The 18896-nt window shown below is 41.8% G+C and overlaps 1 protein-coding gene across 1 annotated transcript in view; it reads right to left on the bottom strand.

The window, feature by feature from the left end:
- Positions 1 to 151: 151 nt before the first annotated feature.
- Atr (ATR checkpoint kinase) overlaps positions 152 to 18896 on the bottom strand; it is a 54835-nt gene continuing 36090 nt past the window's right edge. Inside the window, exons 31-47 of the mRNA XM_090323453.1 lie at positions 17638 to 17729; positions 17016 to 17193; positions 15176 to 15355; positions 13597 to 13756; positions 12690 to 12869; positions 11624 to 11766; positions 10191 to 10288; positions 9740 to 9972; positions 7787 to 7921; positions 6567 to 6767; positions 6297 to 6440; positions 5052 to 5202; positions 4188 to 4344; positions 3941 to 4094; positions 2738 to 2889; positions 2133 to 2238; positions 152 to 497 (exon numbers count right to left, since the gene is read on the bottom strand). Of these exons, the coding sequence (XP_090179579.1) occupies positions 324 to 497; positions 2133 to 2238; positions 2738 to 2889; positions 3941 to 4094; positions 4188 to 4344; positions 5052 to 5202; positions 6297 to 6440; positions 6567 to 6767; positions 7787 to 7921; positions 9740 to 9972; positions 10191 to 10288; positions 11624 to 11766; positions 12690 to 12869; positions 13597 to 13756; positions 15176 to 15355; positions 17016 to 17193; positions 17638 to 17729 (2638 nt within the window). The 3' untranslated portion in view covers positions 152 to 323. The remainder of the gene's footprint in view (positions 498 to 2132; positions 2239 to 2737; positions 2890 to 3940; positions 4095 to 4187; positions 4345 to 5051; positions 5203 to 6296; positions 6441 to 6566; positions 6768 to 7786; positions 7922 to 9739; positions 9973 to 10190; positions 10289 to 11623; positions 11767 to 12689; positions 12870 to 13596; positions 13757 to 15175; positions 15356 to 17015; positions 17194 to 17637; positions 17730 to 18896) is intronic.

The raw sequence follows: 18896 nt of genomic DNA, 5'->3' as shown, positions 1-18896 counted from the left end.
GCTGGGGCCCAAAAGTTCTGAGACTCCCATCTGCAATTAACCAGCGGAAAGCTAGACTACCTCAAGTGGTAGAATGCCAATCAGGGGAAACCCTACAAGCTCAAGACCATGAGTTCAAACACTGGCAGCAAAAAAAATTTACACAGTAACATGCTAAGAAAACAGTTTTTAATGACTGAACAATCATTTTAAATATAGTTATTAGAGAAATAAAACCAGTTCCTCTGAGAACATCTTTATGTTGTCCTTTAGAATTAAATAGATACAAAACTTTTGGTGCATTAATTTTATATTATTAGAATATTCTTTGAAAGAATTTCATTTCACATATATGGGGTCCAACCAAGATACATTTGGCACAGTAGGTTTTTATCAGTAGCTTCTTGTATAAGGTAGTGCACGTGTCCTTCGATAGACAGAGGCAGGCCGGTCACTCTGTTTCGGTTCTTGATTATACCTTGTAGTCGCTGCTCGATGTCAAGAACATGAGTCTTGGCCTGGAAATTAATACAGTCTTTTATGACTACGGAGCCAACAACATATGGTAGTCATAATTTGTAATTTCTTAATATTTAATTTTTGTTTAGTACAATTTTTAATTTTTGTTTAATACAATTTTACGGAGCAAAAATAAAATGAAACCAATCCAGCGATTTGACATCTTCCCTTGGGTATTATGAACCCTCAGCCTTCATCTTTTCACTCAGGCTTGCTTTGTTATTTGAGATCTTTTGGGCTTCTATACGATTTTTAAGACTTGTCTTTCTATTTCTTTTTTTTTTTTTTTGCTAGTCCTGGGCTTGAGCTCAGGGCCTGAGCACTGTCCTTGGACTTTCTCAAGGCTAGAGCTCTACCACTTGAGCCTCAGCACCACTTCCGGCTTTTTTCTATATGTGGTACCGAGGAATTGAACCCGGGTCTTCATGCATGCTAGGCAAGCACTTTAACCACTAGGCCAAACTCCTGGCCCATTGTCTTTCTATTTCTGGGAAGACTGAATTTGGAACGTGGATGTGCATTATGCTGAATCTGGAGGTCAGTTTTGGTAAAAAAGCCGTTTTTGCCATGTTAATTCTGCCAATCCATGCACACAAAAGACCTTCCTATTTTGTAGTGTCTTCAACATCTTTTCTCAATGTTTTATAGTTTACATTTTCTGGTGGAAAATGACAGACCTTCCCTTCTGGCAGCACCTTCCCTGCTCCCTGAAAAAAGCACACCCAGCCGTTCTGGAAAGGGCCTGAGACTAAGGCCACATCTGGCACAGACACCAGCAGACAAAGATGCCGCTGTTAAGACCTTGAAACTCCTGTGAAAATCACACTGCTCTCTCACCTCGTTTCTGGAGGAAGTTCATACAGTTACATACAGAACAGCCACTGGACGGATCACTGTGTCTTCAAGTGTAATTTGCACTAATTATTTGACTGCAGGAGGGGAGCCGTGAGAATCTGGCATTCTATCTGCTAGTCTCGGTGCCTTCTGGTCCTGTCCTTCAGTAAACCACACTTCAGGAGGGAGCCAGATGGGGAAACCGAGAGATCACACGGCGCTCAGTCCTGCCCAGAAGCAACACACAGGTGGCATGGGGCAGCTCCAGAGGCTCCGCGTAGCCGGCTAGCAGCCCAGAGCTCTCAAGGCCTGCAGTGAATGGCAGGTGACGGGGCTCATGCCTCCCTCAGAGGACAGGGCCAGCAACCACTGTGCCCTCCACAGCTGGCTCCCTGATCTCCACATGGTGCATTCCAAGAGCTACCAGCTTCTCCTGTGGCGAGCGTGGCCAGGCAGTCTGCTTTCACCATGGAAGGCTCAACTAATTTTGATGAGGAATTAAAACATTTATCAAGATGGGTCATGGCCCACTTGTTTCACTATATTAAGGTTCAGATATGGAGTTCTCTAAGTTCAGACAATCTGTGCTCCAACTTTCCCTGCCATTGTCTCATAAGTGTACGTTCTGTGTAGGGTTAAACAAGTGAACCTTAAATTGTTTTACTTTATAAGTGCTAATAATATTAACGTTTGTATAAGAAAATGTAGATTTCACAGTAATCAATAGTCACAGACAGTATTTGGAACCAATTGTCATTTTAAGAAATACCAGATTAGTGACAACTGTGCCTTCTACTAACCTTTTCATTGACAACTTCCCCCGTCTCATTCAATGACCCTTTTGAAAACCCCTTTGGTGGTTTACTCCACTCCACTAGAGGGTCATGTATAAAAGTCTTCAAGACACTAAAATGGAAACAAATGTGACAATAATCACACAAAGTTATTTTTGGGGAAAAAAAAATGTGCTAAAATAACAAGAGCATGGGGCCGGGAGTTTGGCCTAGTGGTAGAGTGCTTGCTTAGCACGCACGAAGACCCGGGTTTGATTCTAGTACCACATACATAGAAAAAAGCCGGAAGTGGTGCAGAGGGCTCAACTGGTAGAGCTCTAGCCTTGAGAAAGTCCAAGGACAGTGCTCAGGCCCTGAGCTCAAGCCCAGGACTGGCACCAAAAAAACCCCAAAACAAAAACAAGAGCATGAAAGATGAAGTCTCCTTTTGTGACTTTTTTTGTGAAAAAAGGGTAAGGATAGGAGAAAGGTAGAGAGGCAAGAGGCAAGACAACAAGACAGAAGAAAGTGAGTAAGAGTTGTCTTCACGCTATCTCTACACAGGAAAAAAGAAAAAGAGACCAAAACATTCACCAGCACTGCTAGGTAGTTTAGAAATGACAGATGGTTACCTCATTAAAGGCTCTCTCTGATCGCGTATCAGCCGCAGTGTAACTTCACATGCTCTTCGAAAAAGACCCTCTGTTCCCATAGGGCCCATTGCATAAACCATATTATGAGTCAGGCGAAAGGGCACAGTCTCCGGAAATTCAAAGGTTTCTCCCTTAAAAAACAAAACAAAACAATTTTACAATAATCGTATCAACAATTTTAAATTTTTACTCGTCAGCAAACAACGAAAATATCCTCAGACTAGGTTTATAATCACATTAGAAGTTTATCGTACAGGAGTCACAGGGCTGCTTTTGTTTTTATGGAACTGATGCCACAACTTGATCTTCAGTAAGATCTAGAAGATGAATGGTTTCGCCGTTCACTGATTATATTCATGCATTCAATATTTAGAAGTCAGATGCTCACAGGAAATGAAACCTATCACACATGTGCAGCTGTCATTCTGTAACTTGCCTTTCCTGAGATTCTTTTCTTTTATCTTTGCAATCCTTTGTCTTACATTTCCCTTTAGTTTGATTTGATCTATGCTAGTGGCTTAGCTAACTTGTGTACAACTGAGTTCTCATATTTCTGTGCCAGCACAAGTCAGCCTATATAAGACAGGAATGGAGAAAATGGTGGACTGAACCACCCCATTTGCTCTCCAAGACTGTCATGCCAGAGCACCGTACGGCGCCTCAGAGGTGAGTCTGACTCCTTCAAGTACGTCCAAAACTCTATAGTGAACCTACCGAATCCGAATCTCTTGGGATCTGTAGTTACTTACCGTATTATTATTATTATTATTATTATTATTATTATTACTATTTTTGATGGGATTGAATCAAAGGACTCATGCATGCTGGACAAGTAATCCACCACTGAACAACATCCCCACCTCTGAACACTGCCAGATTTGGAAACCATCGCATTAAACTACTGTCTTTCTAAAACTAAGTCCCAGTAAAATGAACTGATTTTCCCAGGCTCACATAACTACTGAGTTAAAATGTGGAGCTCTACGTATTTAAACTTCAAGTTCAGTGCTACTGACTTTCCCCTATCACTCCTCTAAGATTTCTTCATCCTAAGTTGAATTCCTGTAGGATCTACAGAGGGAAAGCCAGGCAGGAAATTCTTATTGTGGCTCAGTTCGAAGAGGTACCAGTAGATATATCTCAAGGAAGAGCTGTTGTTGAAGAAAGGAAACTGGGACATACCTTATTAAAGAGACAGTTGAAATCCACATGTACGCATTCACCAGTCAAAGAATCAAAAAGAATGTTTTCACCGTGGCGGTCTCCAAGCCCCAGGAGATAACCAACAATAGACATCACGGCGGTTGAGCGGCAATATGCGGATCTGCTACTATACCTAAACAAACACCAGGGTCCATCCCATCAACACACCGCCACATCTACACACACGACCCCCATCACAGCAGGCCACACCGTCTTCCTAACTTACCATGATGTAGGATCTGGGAATGTTCTCAGAAACCACTCATGAAAAATAGGAAAGTGCTTAGGCAGGAGAAATTCTTGGTATATTTTCAGTTTCTCACACAGTGACGCTGTCTTTGGTAGCATGCACTGGCGAAGTTCCTTTCCTGTCATATACACACCTGCAAAGCAGAGTGGTTTCCATTAATCACATAGCCAAGAGGGAAAAAGAAAACAATACTGTTATTAAAATATAACAAGCAATGTCTGCTTTCACTCAAATTGTTATTCAAAAGAACAAAATTACACATATTCCACTATTAAAAAAGAGCTATCATACTTCATTTTCTTGTGCAAATATTTGTTTATAGCACTACTGGTGTATATCTCATTTCGTCATGGATTATCAGTTACTATCAATATTATCCCAGGTTTGGGCATTATAAGCCTGATGATATTCTAACCTAGCAATTTCCATTTCTTCTGAGAATAGCTCTCATTATTTATAATGTATTTACTTCTTTTTTCCCCCCCCCAAAACTGGGCGTCTTCATTACAAAGCCAGTGGTTTTGAATGGACTCACACCCAAAAGAACTCGTAGCCTATTTACATAGGTTCTAAAGGCTGATCAAAAAGGGAGATGTTTCACAATAGCTTCCAGTATCTTGACAAGCTCACACGTGTGTTCTAATGTATCTGAACATTTTTACAATGAGGGCAAGTTTTAAAACACAAGGGAAAAAGGAAAGGAAGCTGGGACTCTTGCAGAACCTTAAGTAATGGAATTTCGACATATTTTACTTTCCCTTTTATAAAATGTGTACACTGACATAAATTAAAACCACTGCATCCATGTTTGGAATGTGTTCAGCAATCAGAACTGAGTACCCTTTTCCTTATACAGCTTGGTCAGAATAGGCCTCAAGCCAGCCGTGTTGTTCACCCATTCAATAATGCCGCTTTCATCATTCAACGGGATCACGGCATAGGTGCGGATGTGAAGTTCTCTTCGGCGAGACTCAGCATCTTTCCTTAAGCTCTATTGAAAAAACACCAAAAATTCAAACAGAATTAGCAATTCCAAATCCGATATCAAATGTATCTAAATATTGTTCACAATGTACTGTGGGAAAGTGATTCCTCTGAAAGGTAAAAAGTACTGGGTAAGGTCCCTCCCTCATCTACTTCTAAGCCTTAAGAATACCCAAATATAGCCAGGTGCACTGGCTCACCCCTCTAATCCCAGCTACTCAGGAGGCTGAGATCTGAAGATCAAAGTTCAAAGCCACCCCAGGGCACAAAAGGACCTGACACACTTATCACCAATTAACGTCTAGAAAACCCAAGTGGGGCTGCGGCTCAAGGGGTAGGGTAGTAGCCTTGCTGAAGAGCTCAGGGACAATGCCTAGGCCCAGAGTTCAAACCCCATGAGTGTTTATGACCTGATACTAAATAGGAAATATGTCCCATCATGAATATCTTTTCTCTCAATAAACATAATCTTGTTTGTTAGAAATTTACTACTGAGCAAGATTGAAAACAGATGACTGAAGATCGAAAAAGAGACTGTATCTTTCTTCTCATATACAAAACATTATCAGTCACCACAGCCAAGATGTTTAAGCACGTGAAGGATTCATCAATGGATATGTGTATTAAAAAAGTTACATTTTCTTTATTTGAAATGTTGTTCAGTTTGAAAAGGAAGGGAACGCTGAACCTTGAAGACTAATGCAAGTAAAAAGAAAGCCAGTCACAGAAGGGAAAATATTATATATGACTATACTTCTATGAGGTACCCACAAGGGTGAAATAGAGGCAGAACATAGCACTGTGGCTTCTGGGCACTGGAAAAAGACACGCGACGTTACTGTGTAATGTATAGCCTCACTTTGGGAATATCACAAAAGTTCTGGGAAGGGTTGGTGGTGATGGCTGCATAACAATGGAGATGCTCTTAATACATTTAGAAATGGTAAAAGTGTATGTTGTAAATAATTTTGACTACAAAAAAAACTGTGGCAAAAAAGGTCGTCAGTGTACTTCCTTCTTTCTTGAGAAAGCGCTCTGTCTGCACCCTGAGAAGTCGCATCCTATGATAGCAATTCTACTCATTTGCGAATAGAAGCAAACCTTGTTAATCAAAGAATTGAATTCCATGAGTCTACAGTCCTTTCGCAGGTCGTCTTTTGGCTTGCACATCATGATGTACAACTTTCCATCTGACCCTTTTATAGAGATTTTCTTTGGTTTCTGAAGAGAGGGAAGAATTTCCACCTAAAAGATGGCAAACATTGTATGAGCCAAAGCCAAAACTGCTTACCCATCTGCACACCCAGTGGTGCCACATAAAAGTAAAGGCAGCAGTGAACTGTAGAGGCACTGCCACCGCCGTGCGCGTACCGTGTCATCGAAGCCTGCGATGTGGACCCACTGCCCGGGAAAGGCATCGTGATTGGCGTGGGCCCCCAGGAGCGAGGGAAGGGTGGGTGTCATGACCGACTGCAAAGGAACGAGGATCTCACTGAACGCCACACCCTCCACCAGCTTCTTCAGCATTTTAAAATGAGTAGTCATGCTAAAGGCGGAAACACTCACATCAAACTGGAAAACAAAAGCGGTACCATCTCACTGTGTGTTCATCCTGGAATGACAGAACGCTTCACTCCCACCATACCGAACAGTTCATGCTCAAGCTATATTAATCACAAGCGTTGAGGAGCGTGTCGTTCCCTAAATAGTTATAGTCATTCTTGCTTGACCCTGTTAGCATTAATGGAATTAACACCATAAGAATGTTTAATGCTGAGGGGTCGGGAGTGTGGCCTAGTGGTAGAGTGCCTGCCTAGCATGCACGAAGACTCGGGTTCGATTCCTCGGTACCACATACATAGAAAAAGCCAGAAGTGGTGCGGTGGCTCAGGGTAGAACACTAGCCTTGTTGTTGTTACCAAGTTCATTTGGCAGCAAAATGATCCTCAAACATGAATTTTTAAAAACTAATGTTGTATGGTTTAATTCATATAGTCTCTACGTAAAATTGCTTCCAATAAATTTAGGCCACAGAATATAGCGTTTTCTATTCTTATGAAATCGAACTAAGAATTTTCAGAAATTCCATTGTTATATTCAAAGCACACACTGGCGCTGGGTGTGCTAGTGGCTCTAACTGGTAATCCTAGCAGCTCAGGAGGCCGAGATGTGAGAATCACAGTTTAGAACCAGCCCCGGCAGGAAAATTCTGAAATACTCATCTCAAATTAACCACAAAAAGCTGGAAGCAGAGTTGTGGCTCAAGTGGTAGAGCACTAGCTTTCAGGAAAAGAGCTCAGGGACAGGGCCCAGGTCCCAAGTTCAAGCCCCAGTACCAGAACCACAACGACGAAAATACACATTTGGTACCTTTTGACATGTACATATGATTGGTGTGTGTGTGTGTGTGCGTGTGTGCACGTAGCTTTCTGAGTAGCAAGGATTTTAGGTGTGAGCCATCAGTGCCCATCTTATTTATGTGTATACTTTAGAAATTTAGTCAAGTAGAAGAAAATCAGCTCAAATCACATATGTATTTTATATAAATGATCTAAAGGCTGGCTATATGTAAACGACATCTATGGAGTTACCGGTTTGTTGCACAATTCCAGAAGCTTGTCTGTCAGGCGAGTTGAATCTCCAACGAACTTTTCTAATGAACTTTTCATACTGATAGCTTTGTTTAAAATTTCCTTGCATCTGTTTACACGCATGGGATAAGAAGACTGCCATAAAAAAAGGAGTTATATTAGACTTTAAATAGGTAAGAAAACTTCTGACAAAAAAGCAACATAACAAAAATACTCAATAGGGGCTGGGAGTTTGGCTTATTGGTAGAGTGCTTGCCTAGCATGCACGAAGACCTGGGTTCAATTCCCTGGCACCACATACATAGAAAAAAAGCTGGAAGTGGTGCTATGGCTTAAGGGTGGAGCTCTAGCCTTGAGAAAAGTCCAAGGACAGTGCTCAGGCCCTGAGTGCAAGCCCCGCAACTGGCAAAAAAATAAAAAATAAAAAATAAAAAAAATGCTCAATAAATAGCTGGGCATGCCTATAATCCTAGCTGCTCAGGAGGCTAAGGTCTGAGGACTGTAGATCAAAGCCAGCCCGGGTAGGAAAGTCCATGAGACACATCTCCAATTAACCTCAGAAAGCCAGAAGTGGGGCTGTGGCTGAAGTGGTAGAGCGCTAGCCTTGAGCCAAAGAAGCTCAGGGACAGCGCCTAGGCTCTGAGTTCAAGCCCCAGGACCAGCACAAAAAATCAAACAAAAAAATACATGTGGTACAATGCCATCAAAAGCCATAAAAATGTTTCTATCTCCTGACCTACTAAACCTCCTCTTGGCACCTATATGAAAGGAAAGCAAGCATAGAACTATCTGGAAGTAGACGGTGGGAGTTTGGCCGCGTGGTAGAGTGCTTGCCTAGCACTCACAAAGACCCAGGTTTAATTTCTCGGTACTACATACATAGAAAAAACCGGAAATGGTTCTGTGGCTCAGGTGTTAGGGTTCTAGCCTTGAGAAACCTCAAGGACAGTGCTCAGGCCCTGGGCTCAAGCCCAGGACTGCTAAAAATAAAATAAAATAAAATAAAAATCTAGAAGTAGTCCGACGACACAGGAAAGAAATAATACTTTTAAATATATTTTCTGTTGTTGGTGATGGTGGTTGTGGGGCTTGCTCTCAGGGCAGATGCTGTCCCTTGAGCTATGCTGCTCAAGGCTAATCCTAATCCTAATCCTACCACTTTGAGCCACAGACCTACTTCTGGTTTTCTGGTGGTTGACTGGAGTTTCACAGACTTTCCTTCCTAGGATGGCTTTGAACTGCAATCCTCAGGTCTCAGCCTCTCGAGTAGATAGGATTACAGGCCTAAGCCACCAGCACCTGACTGAAATAATCTTAAAAGTTCTATTCAGCTACAGAAAAATGTTTTCAAGGACTAATTAAGGATATAAATTTATTCAATGATTAACTAATTTAATGACTCCAGCAACCATCTTGCATATGCAGCATAAAGCTGAAAAATATGAAATTATGCCAATGTATCTTCTACTTAGTGTTAGAACATGCTTAGAAAGTATACACACAAAATTACAACAATTAATCAATGTCATAATTCATTTTCATTTTTATCTCTATGTAAATTCTAAATTCTCTAAACTATTTCTTTATTAAATATTTTCATCACCTTATTAATGCCCATTAAATACTTCAATAAAGTTTTGTTTTTAGTAATATAGTTCAGGCACTTTGGATTCAAGTCCTTGAAAAAAAGGGTTACCATTATAGTTTATTAGGCTTCAGAAAGAAAACATACTGAATTTTTTACTTAAACATGTCATTTCACATGGTAAATATCTCCAAATATTTTAATGAGGTATAATAGGTATAGATATGCTAATTACAATATGCCATAACTTCTCTTTTAGAAAGAATTTAAAACTATAAACCTAATACTCAGGTCAGAATCCTATTAGCTTTAATAATCAATGCCACAGGAAAAAAAAAAGACACTGAGGTGATTAATATATTACCTACCTTTGACACAGCTGTTATCAGCCACATTGCTTGCTGAGGATAGGACAAGAAAACTTTGGCTATTATTTCCATCAAGACAGCAAAGACTTCACTTAAAGAATGACAGATTCGAGAGATCAGTTGTGAAAAAGCAGTCAAAAACTGGTAAGGAGGTAGCTGATTTTTGTGCTCGGTGATGACCTTATTCATTTTAGTTAAGTCATTTCTCATTTGTACTCGATCGGCACGCCCAGCTGGAAAAAGAAATTCAGTTATCAGTGCAGTTCACATTAGAAAGCTGATCAAGAAATGGCTTGAATGTCATAGGTAGCCCATAAATTGCCCGTATCTTTCCCTTTTTTCCCCAACCATTGCACTTTAACAATACTTTATCACATTACTTCTTAACTTTCAGCAAATAAAATGGTCAAGGCATATGTATACTTTATACCCAAGTTATACTTCTTTATACCTTTTTCACATTCGTATGCTTTAGCACCAAAATCAAGCCATAGTGATAACATTCGAGGCATTGACTGATAAATGAATTGATTTCCATATTGTAGAGATCTGCAATTATACAGAAAAGGAGGATTATTAACACTGGGCTCTTTTTAGGTTATATACACTAAAAGGACTTTAAAATATGACTTACATTACATGCAACCTCTGACAAATTGGCCTTTCTTCCTAATAGAGGTTACATTTGACTATTACCTCCTCTTTTTCTTACTAATTCATCTCTTAGCTTTGTATTGTGTGAGCCAAAAATGATACAAGTTCAGAGTTAAGGGAGCTTTAGTTGATACTTCTTTCAACATTTTCTTACCAACTGTAACTTTGTATTCCACAGCCTTTTGGCTTAGGCTGAATCATCCACTTCTGGAAAATTACAACCCCACATTTCTTCCCTTCAAAAAATTCTGGACTGATATCTGAAATTCTGGTTTTATCATGCTCTGCTTAATTAAAAGACACAGCCTATAGATAATATATGGTCAAGTGCTAGTGGCTCATGCCTGTAATCTTAGCTACTCAGGAGGCTGTGATCTGAAGATCATGGTTTGAAGCCAGCCCAAGCAAGAAAGTCTGGAATTCTCATCTTCAATTGACCACCAAAAAAATCACTAGTGGAGGGATGGCTCAAGTGGTCGGTGTAGTGCCAGCCTTAAAGGAAAAAGCTAAGGGATAGTGCCTAAGCTGAGTTTAATCCTCAGCTTAATCCTCAGTTTCATCCCCCACCCCCACACAAAGAAGACTATATGAATGGTAAATGACAGTGCCTGGGTTCAAACATTCATAATATTTTATCTCTGGAATTTTCCAGTTTTTACATACTATATCAGTATAGATTGCTTATCAAGTGTAGACCTTCACCATCCTCTGAACAAACTACTACTCAATGTTGGTTACTGGCAAACCTATTTTTTGAAAAAAAGTTGTTTCCTTACTAAAAAAGAAAAGATTTTGAAGCACCATGGTCACCTTATTCTATTCAAAAAAGATTTTTTTTTTTGTGGTAATCTTAAGGCTTGAAAACTTAGGACCTGGGCACTGTTCCTGAGTTTTTTTGCTCAAGCCTCTATCACTTGAGCCACAGCTCTATTTCTGGCTTTCGCATGGTTGTCTCACAGACCTTCCTGGCCAGGCTGGCTTTGAACTACTGTACCCTTGGATCGTAGCCTCCTGAGAAGCTAGGATGACAAACATGAGCCACGGGCTGAGCGTGGACCATGTGAGGGCAGGAGGACTGAGGCCAGCCCGACTGTCCTAACAGGACTCTTAGCGTTGTGTCTAGCACGTATGATCTACACCACCACAAAAAACCAAAACCAACCAACCACTCCGGCAACCGCCTTGCGTCGGCGGGGTCAAGCTGCGCCCCCGCGCACCACACACACTCACTTTCCAAAGTGGATCACTATGTACCGGATGAGATCGCCCTGCTTTTCCATTTTGTTGTCCGTCACCATGGGCATCAGTTTGTCATAGTACTTGGCGAGGTAGAAATGGCCCACTTCCCACTCTGGGAGGAACAAGGTCACATCCTGAGGAAAGAACGCTAGACATTTATTTACTCACTAGGGAAACCTCACACTAGGAGTGAACCCTGAATCTTCATTTCCTTCTAATATGTGCATGGACGACTCAACGCCCTTTAGATGACTTCAGTTATATCCACAGGTTTTGACATGGCATAATTATCACTTAGCTCTAAGTATTTTAAAATTTCCAGAGTAGTTTTCATTGATCCCTGGATGAAGAGGTTTTTTGTTATTTCTTGGTGCTGGCGCTGGCACTGGCACTTCAGCTCAGGGTCTCAGCACCGTTCCTGAGCTTCAGTGCTCAAGGGTAGCACTCTCCCACTGAACCCATAGCTCCATCTCTGGCACTTTGTGATTAACTGAAGACAAGAGTCTTGACCAACTTTTCTGGCCTTTGAACCATGATCCTCAGATCTCCGTCTCTTGATTAGCTAGGATTCCAGGCATTAGCCACTGGTGCCTAACTGTCCATAGGGTTATTTACTTTTATTTTTTGTTTGTCATGGGGGTTGAATTCCACTTGGGCACTGTCCTTCAGCTTTTGTGCTCAAGGTCAGTACTACCATTTTGAGCCACAGTTCCACTCCCAGGATTCTGGTGGAGAGGAGAGGCTCACGGACTTTCCTGCTCAGGCTGGCCTTGAGCCTGGATCCCCAGATATCAGCCTCCTGAATGGCTAGGATTATAAGTGTGAGCCACCAGTGCCTGGCTGGAGAGGTTTACTTTTATAGCCCCATGTTATAAAACTAAATACATAGTATGGAAGTTACATAATCTAGGACATCCTTAACTTTGTGATAGGTGGGTGACTATTACTAATACCCTGTTTCAGGATGGTAGCGGTTACCTTCTGATGGGTCATTTAGAGTCTACTCTCACTGAAGAGCTAGTTTCCTATTACCCATGCACTCTTTCAATATACTTGCCTTGTATTTTTTCATAACTGCATTGCTCTCAAAGTTAGCTGTTTCTTCCATAAATCGGCCCACTAGTAGGGTAGCTCGACCAAGAATCAACATGTCCTTATTCTCAGTTTGGGATTTATCTTCAGGAAAACATAAATCAACACCTTTCTGAAGAACAATAAGTGCCTGATGAACATCACCCTAATAGAAAAGAAATAATTAACAAGCCTTCTAATGGAAGAATATATTTGTTTTCTGAAAAATAAAATCATTTAAAGGCCATTAGGTAATTTCCATTAGTAATTTTATGTTTCTCATTTTCCTCAGTAAAAAATAAATTAAAAGGGAAGTACTAATTCGTTTCACGGTAGAAATCTTACATTCACTCACTCACTCACTCACTCATTCATCTGGAGTTATATGTGGATGATAGGGAGTCACAATCACAGGAAAGTTCAAGTCTCTGGCTGAACCATCTCTGGCCAGCTGGGTGTGGTTGGTACAGGGCCAGTGATCCCAAGACTTGGAGATAAGAGGATTTCAAGTTTGTAGCCAGCCTAGACTACACAGTGAGATTCTATCAAGAAGGAAAAAAAAGGAAGAAAGAAAGAGAAGAGGGCTGAGAATGTAGCTTCGTGATAGAGTGCTTCCCTAGTATGCATGAAGCTCTGGGTTCCATTCCGCAGTAACACACTAACAGAAAAAGCTGGAAGTGGGGCTGTGGCTCAAGTGGTAAAGTGCTAGCCTTGAGCAAAAGGAGCTCAAGGACAGCGCCCAGGCCCTGAGTTCAAGTCCCATGACCAACAAAATAAATAAGTTTCTGAGTTGGACTGGGTAGTTTTCTCTCAGCTAGGCCTACGTAGGAAGCACACAGTTCCCAACGGAATACAGAGGGACGACAGCTACTATCGAGGGACGCAGCTAGTACCTTGGACCAAAGCCACTTTGCCTTTTCCATGTAGAGCTCGGCGAGTCTGGATTCCCCAGCATTGAGGAGGGCATTGTACGCTGTCTGGTGGTGGCCAGCCTTTCGAGCCACTTTGGCACTCTGCAGCCAGCACTCTCCAATCATCTCATTGTAATCTGGTCTGAAGGCACACAGCAGAACATGAAAAGAGCATTTGTAAGGGTACTCAGTAACCCAAATAAAATACCTCTTCCCGAGAGACTCTTCTTAATATACTACTTCAAAGGAATCAATAAATACATGGTTAAAAAAGAAAAAAGCCTGATTTTAGTTTTCTTATAGTGCTCCTTTTTTGTGTGTCGGTCGTGGTCCTTAAACTCTGGGCCTGGGCACTGTCCTTGAGCAATTCAGCTCAAGGCTCGTACCCTACTCCTTGAGTCACAGCCCCACTTCCGGTTTTCTGGTGGTTAATTGGAGATAAGTCTCCTGGTCACGGGGCCGGGAGTTTGGCCGAGTGGTAGAGTGCTTGCCTAGCATGCACGAAAACCCTGGTTCAATTCCTCGGTACCACATAGAAAAAAAAGCCGGAAGTGGTGCTGAGGCTCAAGTGGTAGAGCTTTATAGCCTTGAGAAAGCCCAACAACAGTGCTCAGGCCCTGAGTTCAAGCCCCAACTGGCAAAAAAAAAAAAAAGGAGTCTCCTGGTCTTTAGTGCCCAAGCTGTTTTTGAATCTGGCTTTGAACTGCGATCCTCAGATCACAGTAGCTAGGATTACAGGGCTGAGCTGCCACACCCAGCTTTAGTGCCCCATTTTTGTCTCTTACAAATCTAGAAGATTTTATTTTGTGCTTTGATCAAACTCATGGCAAAGAGCATGCTAGTCAAGGCGGGGCGCCAGTGGCTCGTGTTTGTAATCTTAGCTACTCAGGAGGCTCAGATCTGAGGATTCCAGTTCAAAGCCAGCCCAGGCAAGAAAGTCCATGAGACTCTTATCTCCAGAAAACCGGGAGTGGTGCTGTGGCTCAAAGTGGCAAAGAGCTAACCTTAAATAAAATAGCTCAGGGACAGCGCTCAGGCCCCAAATTCAAGTCCTACAATGAGAAGAAAAATAAAATAAACAAAAAACATGCTGGTCAAATGTCCTACCACTGAGCTCTATCCCCACTCTCAGATTTTGTATTGACTTTTATATTAGTACTTCCCCAAAATATTTTTTTTTTGCCAGTCCTGGGCTTGAGCTCAGGGCCTGAGCACTGTCCTTGGACTTTCTCAAGGCTAGAGCTCTACCACTTGAGCCTCAGCACCACTTCCGGCTTTTTTCTATGTATGTGGGACTGAGGAATCGAACCCGGGTCTTCATGCATGCTAGGCAAGCACTTTAACCACTAGGCCAAACTCCCGGCCCCCCAAAATATTTTTAAAAGAGGAGGTAAATGGCCTATAAAATTGATTCTCATGTTATAGGTCTGCTTCAATTATACAATGAATTCTTGAGAATAAAAGAAAAATGCAAACTAGGAAATAAAATACTCTAGTTCCACCAGAACACCATACTAAATTCAAGACCAACCGGCATTTTAAGAAAAGCCCTGTGAACCACCTTTTGTTCAGGCTCAGCACAGCTCTCCGGAGGGCCAGGATGGGCTCCTGGGCTCTGTAGGAGTTCTGGGTCATTTCTAGGCGAGCCGCCCAGTTTAGAGAGTCCTCCTGACACCCGTCACCTGGAAACTGGTGAAACAGAGGTCTGATGCCATGCTCCAACTCACACAACATGTGCAACCTGACAACAGACACAGTACGTTACAGCCTGTCACAGTCCCTTTGGTTTGGTCACATACAAGGCACAGACATTGAATTAGCATGGAGAATCAATGATGCGTAGTCTTCCGTGGTAGAATTTTAATATATATTCTTGCTGTGTAAACAGTAACAATTAAATGTTTGATTTCAAATTGAGTGTAAGCAACAGGTATGGTAGTTAAAATACTGAATGTTTTGCGGTGATTCCCCAAATTCTTACAAACTGTAAGACATAAAAACCAAATCTTACAACCTGTATTAAAATAAAATATGGATTCATGATAAATCAACATGAATTATACTTTTTTATTTTTTTGCCAGTCCTGGAGCGTGAACTCGGGGCCTGAGCACTGTCTTTGGGCTTTCCTCAAGGCTGGAGTTCTACCTCAGCACCACTTCTGGCTTTTCTATGTATGTGGTACCGAGGAATTGAATCTGGGTCTTTGTGCATGCTAGCCAAGCACTCTACCATTAGGCCAAACTCCCGGCCCCATGAACTATGTTTATTACTGGTGCTACTATAAGAAGGCTTGTGCAAAGAACAAAAGTTTAATTTCCTTTTCTAAGAGTGGCAGAAAAGCAAAAAACATTCACACTGATTTTCCCCCTTCTATAATGTTAGTGTCTATGGCTGTTTTCAAGGCACAGGAATATAGCTCGGAGATATTCTGAGTAGTTTCAGAATGGAAATATGACACAAGTGCCAATGGGTCAGACTCAAGAGATGCCAAGGTTATTAAGGCTAGTTATATAGAAAGTCAACTATGACATTACAAGAGAAAAATAACTACCTATTTTTGTTTTTTATTACTTTTCCAATTAAAAAATATGGCTGTTAGAAGACTTTTTTTTTTAATCTACAGGGCGATTATGAGGTAAAAGAATGAAAAAGCCATTTTCAGTAACTAAGTAATCAGCCAAACATACAACCCAAATTATTTACTGATAACAAATTCCAAAACAGGGCCGGGAGTTTGGCCTAGACATAGAGTGCTTGCCTAGCATGCACGAAGACCCGGGTTTGATTCCTTGGTACCACATACATAGAAAAAAGCCAGAAGTGGTGCTGAGGCTAAAGTGGTAGAGTGCTATCCTTGAGAAAGTCCAAGGACAGTGCTCAGGATCTGACCTCAAGCCCAGGACTGGCAAAAAAAAAAAAGAAAAAAGAAAAATCCAAAACAGGGCCAGGAGTCTGGCCTAGTGGTAGAGTGCTCACCTAGCATGCACGAAGACCCAGGTTCGATTCCTCGGTACCACATACATAGAAAAATTCGCTATGGCTCAAGCGGTAAAGTGCTAGCCTTGAGAAAGCCCAAGGACACTGTCTAGCCCTGAATTCAAGCCCCACGACTGGAAAAAAATCCAATCCTGAGCCAGGTACTGAGGGCATACCCTTGTAATGCTAGCTAGCCCGGGAGGTTGTGATCTGAGGATCATGGTTCAAAGCCAGCCTGGACAGAAACATGTGTGAGAGTCTTACCAGTGGCCAGCGAAAATTTGGGAAAATAAAGGTATGGTTCAGGTGTTAGAACACCAGTCTTGAGCAAAAAAGCTCAGGGACAGCAGTTAGGCCCTGAGTTGAAGACTCTGGACTGGCAACATAAAAATATAAAGAAACAAAAAGTAGGAGCCCACGATACCTCACAATGTACTCATATCCTCGCTGGTAGGAGCCTCTCTCAAAGCTTGCAGCTGACAGGGGCACAATCTGCTCTGCTCTCACAACTTTCAATGTGTCATAAAAAGCCGTGACTGCTCTTTTCCTGGCTGAAAGTAGTAGCTGTCCTAGTCTGACGCTCCACGTTGTAGACTTTTTATCTGAAAGATAAAAATGTCTGAAAAGTCAAGAAATCCCACAGCAGGGGCCCAAGGTCAGCTTGGTTTAATCTGATGAAATGGTCAGCAGAAATACTGAAAATAGTTTCCTTTTGTTTTGTTTTTGTGCCAGTCCTGGGGATTGAGCTCAGGGCCTGGGCCCTGTTCCTGAACTCTTTTTGTTCAAGGCCAGCACTCCACTGCTTAAGCCACAGCTCCACTTCCAGGTTTTTATTGGTTAATTGGAGTATCATGGCCTTTCCTGCCTGGGCTAGCTTCAAACCATCGTTCTCAGATTTCAGTCTCCTGAATTACAGGAATGAGCCACCAGTGCCCAGCTCAGCTAGTTCTTTTTACATCAAACAACCCAACAGTCATTCACAATATTAATATCAGATCAATAGTAACAGCAGATTAAAACTGCTTCCATTTAAGCAGCCTGCTTACCTGCTGCCAGGTAGTTCTCCACCAAATCCCACTGTGACAGTTTCCATGCTGCTTCCACTCTATATGTGTTTAGCTCCTCTATCCATTCAGACCTAGTACAACAAACTCAATTCACTTTTAATTTACTTAAAGAAGCACTTAGAAATATTTCACAGGCCTGAGAGCATGGCTTAGTGGTAGAGTGCTTGCCTAGCATGCAGGAAGCCCTGGGTTCTATTCCTCAGTACCACACACACAGAAAAAGCCAGAAGTGGTGCTGTGGCTCAAGTGGTAGAGTGCTAGCCTTGAGCAAGAAGCTCAGGGACAGTGTCCAGGCCCTGAGTTCAAGCCCCAGGACTGGAAAAAAAATCATAGGTTCAGAGATTCCATTTATTGTACTTACTTATTACATTTATATTATATACTTTGTAGTTATTTACAAAATAATTATCTCTACCCAGAAATACCTGGAAAAATGGAATCTTTTCATTCTATTACTATGATGACTGATATCAATGTTATCAATGTTCTGATGGTTGTTATCATTATTATTTTGGCTTTTTTGAGGTAGTCTCATTATATATTCCACCATTTCTGAGATTCCTAAGCTAGGTGCGGTGGCTCAGGCCTGTCATCCTAGCTACTCAGGAGGCTGAGATCTGAGGATCCTGGTTCAAAGCCAGCCCAGGCAGGAAAGTCCGTGAGACTCATCACCAATTAACCACCAGGAAACCCAGAAGCAGCACTGTGGTTCAAGAGGTAGGGTGGTAGCCTTGAGCTGAAAAGCTCAGGGACAGAACCCAGGCCCAGAGTTCAAGCCCCACGACTGACCAAAAAAAGAAAAAAAAGAAAAGAATGTGATTCATAAACAAATTAAATTGTGCCATATATTAAAAGAGAACTACCACAAACTATTATGAAATTATCTGTATGCCTCACCTGAAGAGCCTGAAAGAAACAGAACTAAGTAAACAGACAGAAATACAGAGAAAAGCAATTCTAATAACTTAGAAGTTGGGTATACATCAAAGGCAGCTGTGGGCTGTATTAAAAAGAAAAAGAAAAAAAAGAAACGTACAGGTCAAGAAGAAGATGCTCCTTCAATAGCTACTTTGATTTTCTACCACACAGTCAGTGTCCTTTCGCTGCGTATCACAAACAGTGGGATGTGTCTCCCAGACCCACCAGGCAGACATGGAGAGTCCACTTGTGTAGCACTACCGTAAGGAACCTTGACACCCACTTGGGGCCAGGACAAAATCTCTGCCCTGCCACCAGCC

Source organism: Megascapheus bottae, chromosome 32, assembly GCF_031878675.1.
Source record: "Megascapheus bottae isolate mThoBot1 chromosome 32, mThoBot2.hap1, whole genome shotgun sequence".
Taxonomy (NCBI): Eukaryota; Metazoa; Chordata; class Mammalia; order Rodentia; family Geomyidae; genus Megascapheus; species Megascapheus bottae.
The sequence above is the reverse complement of the archived record's forward strand: the minus strand, read 5'-3'. Positions and strand labels throughout refer to the sequence as shown.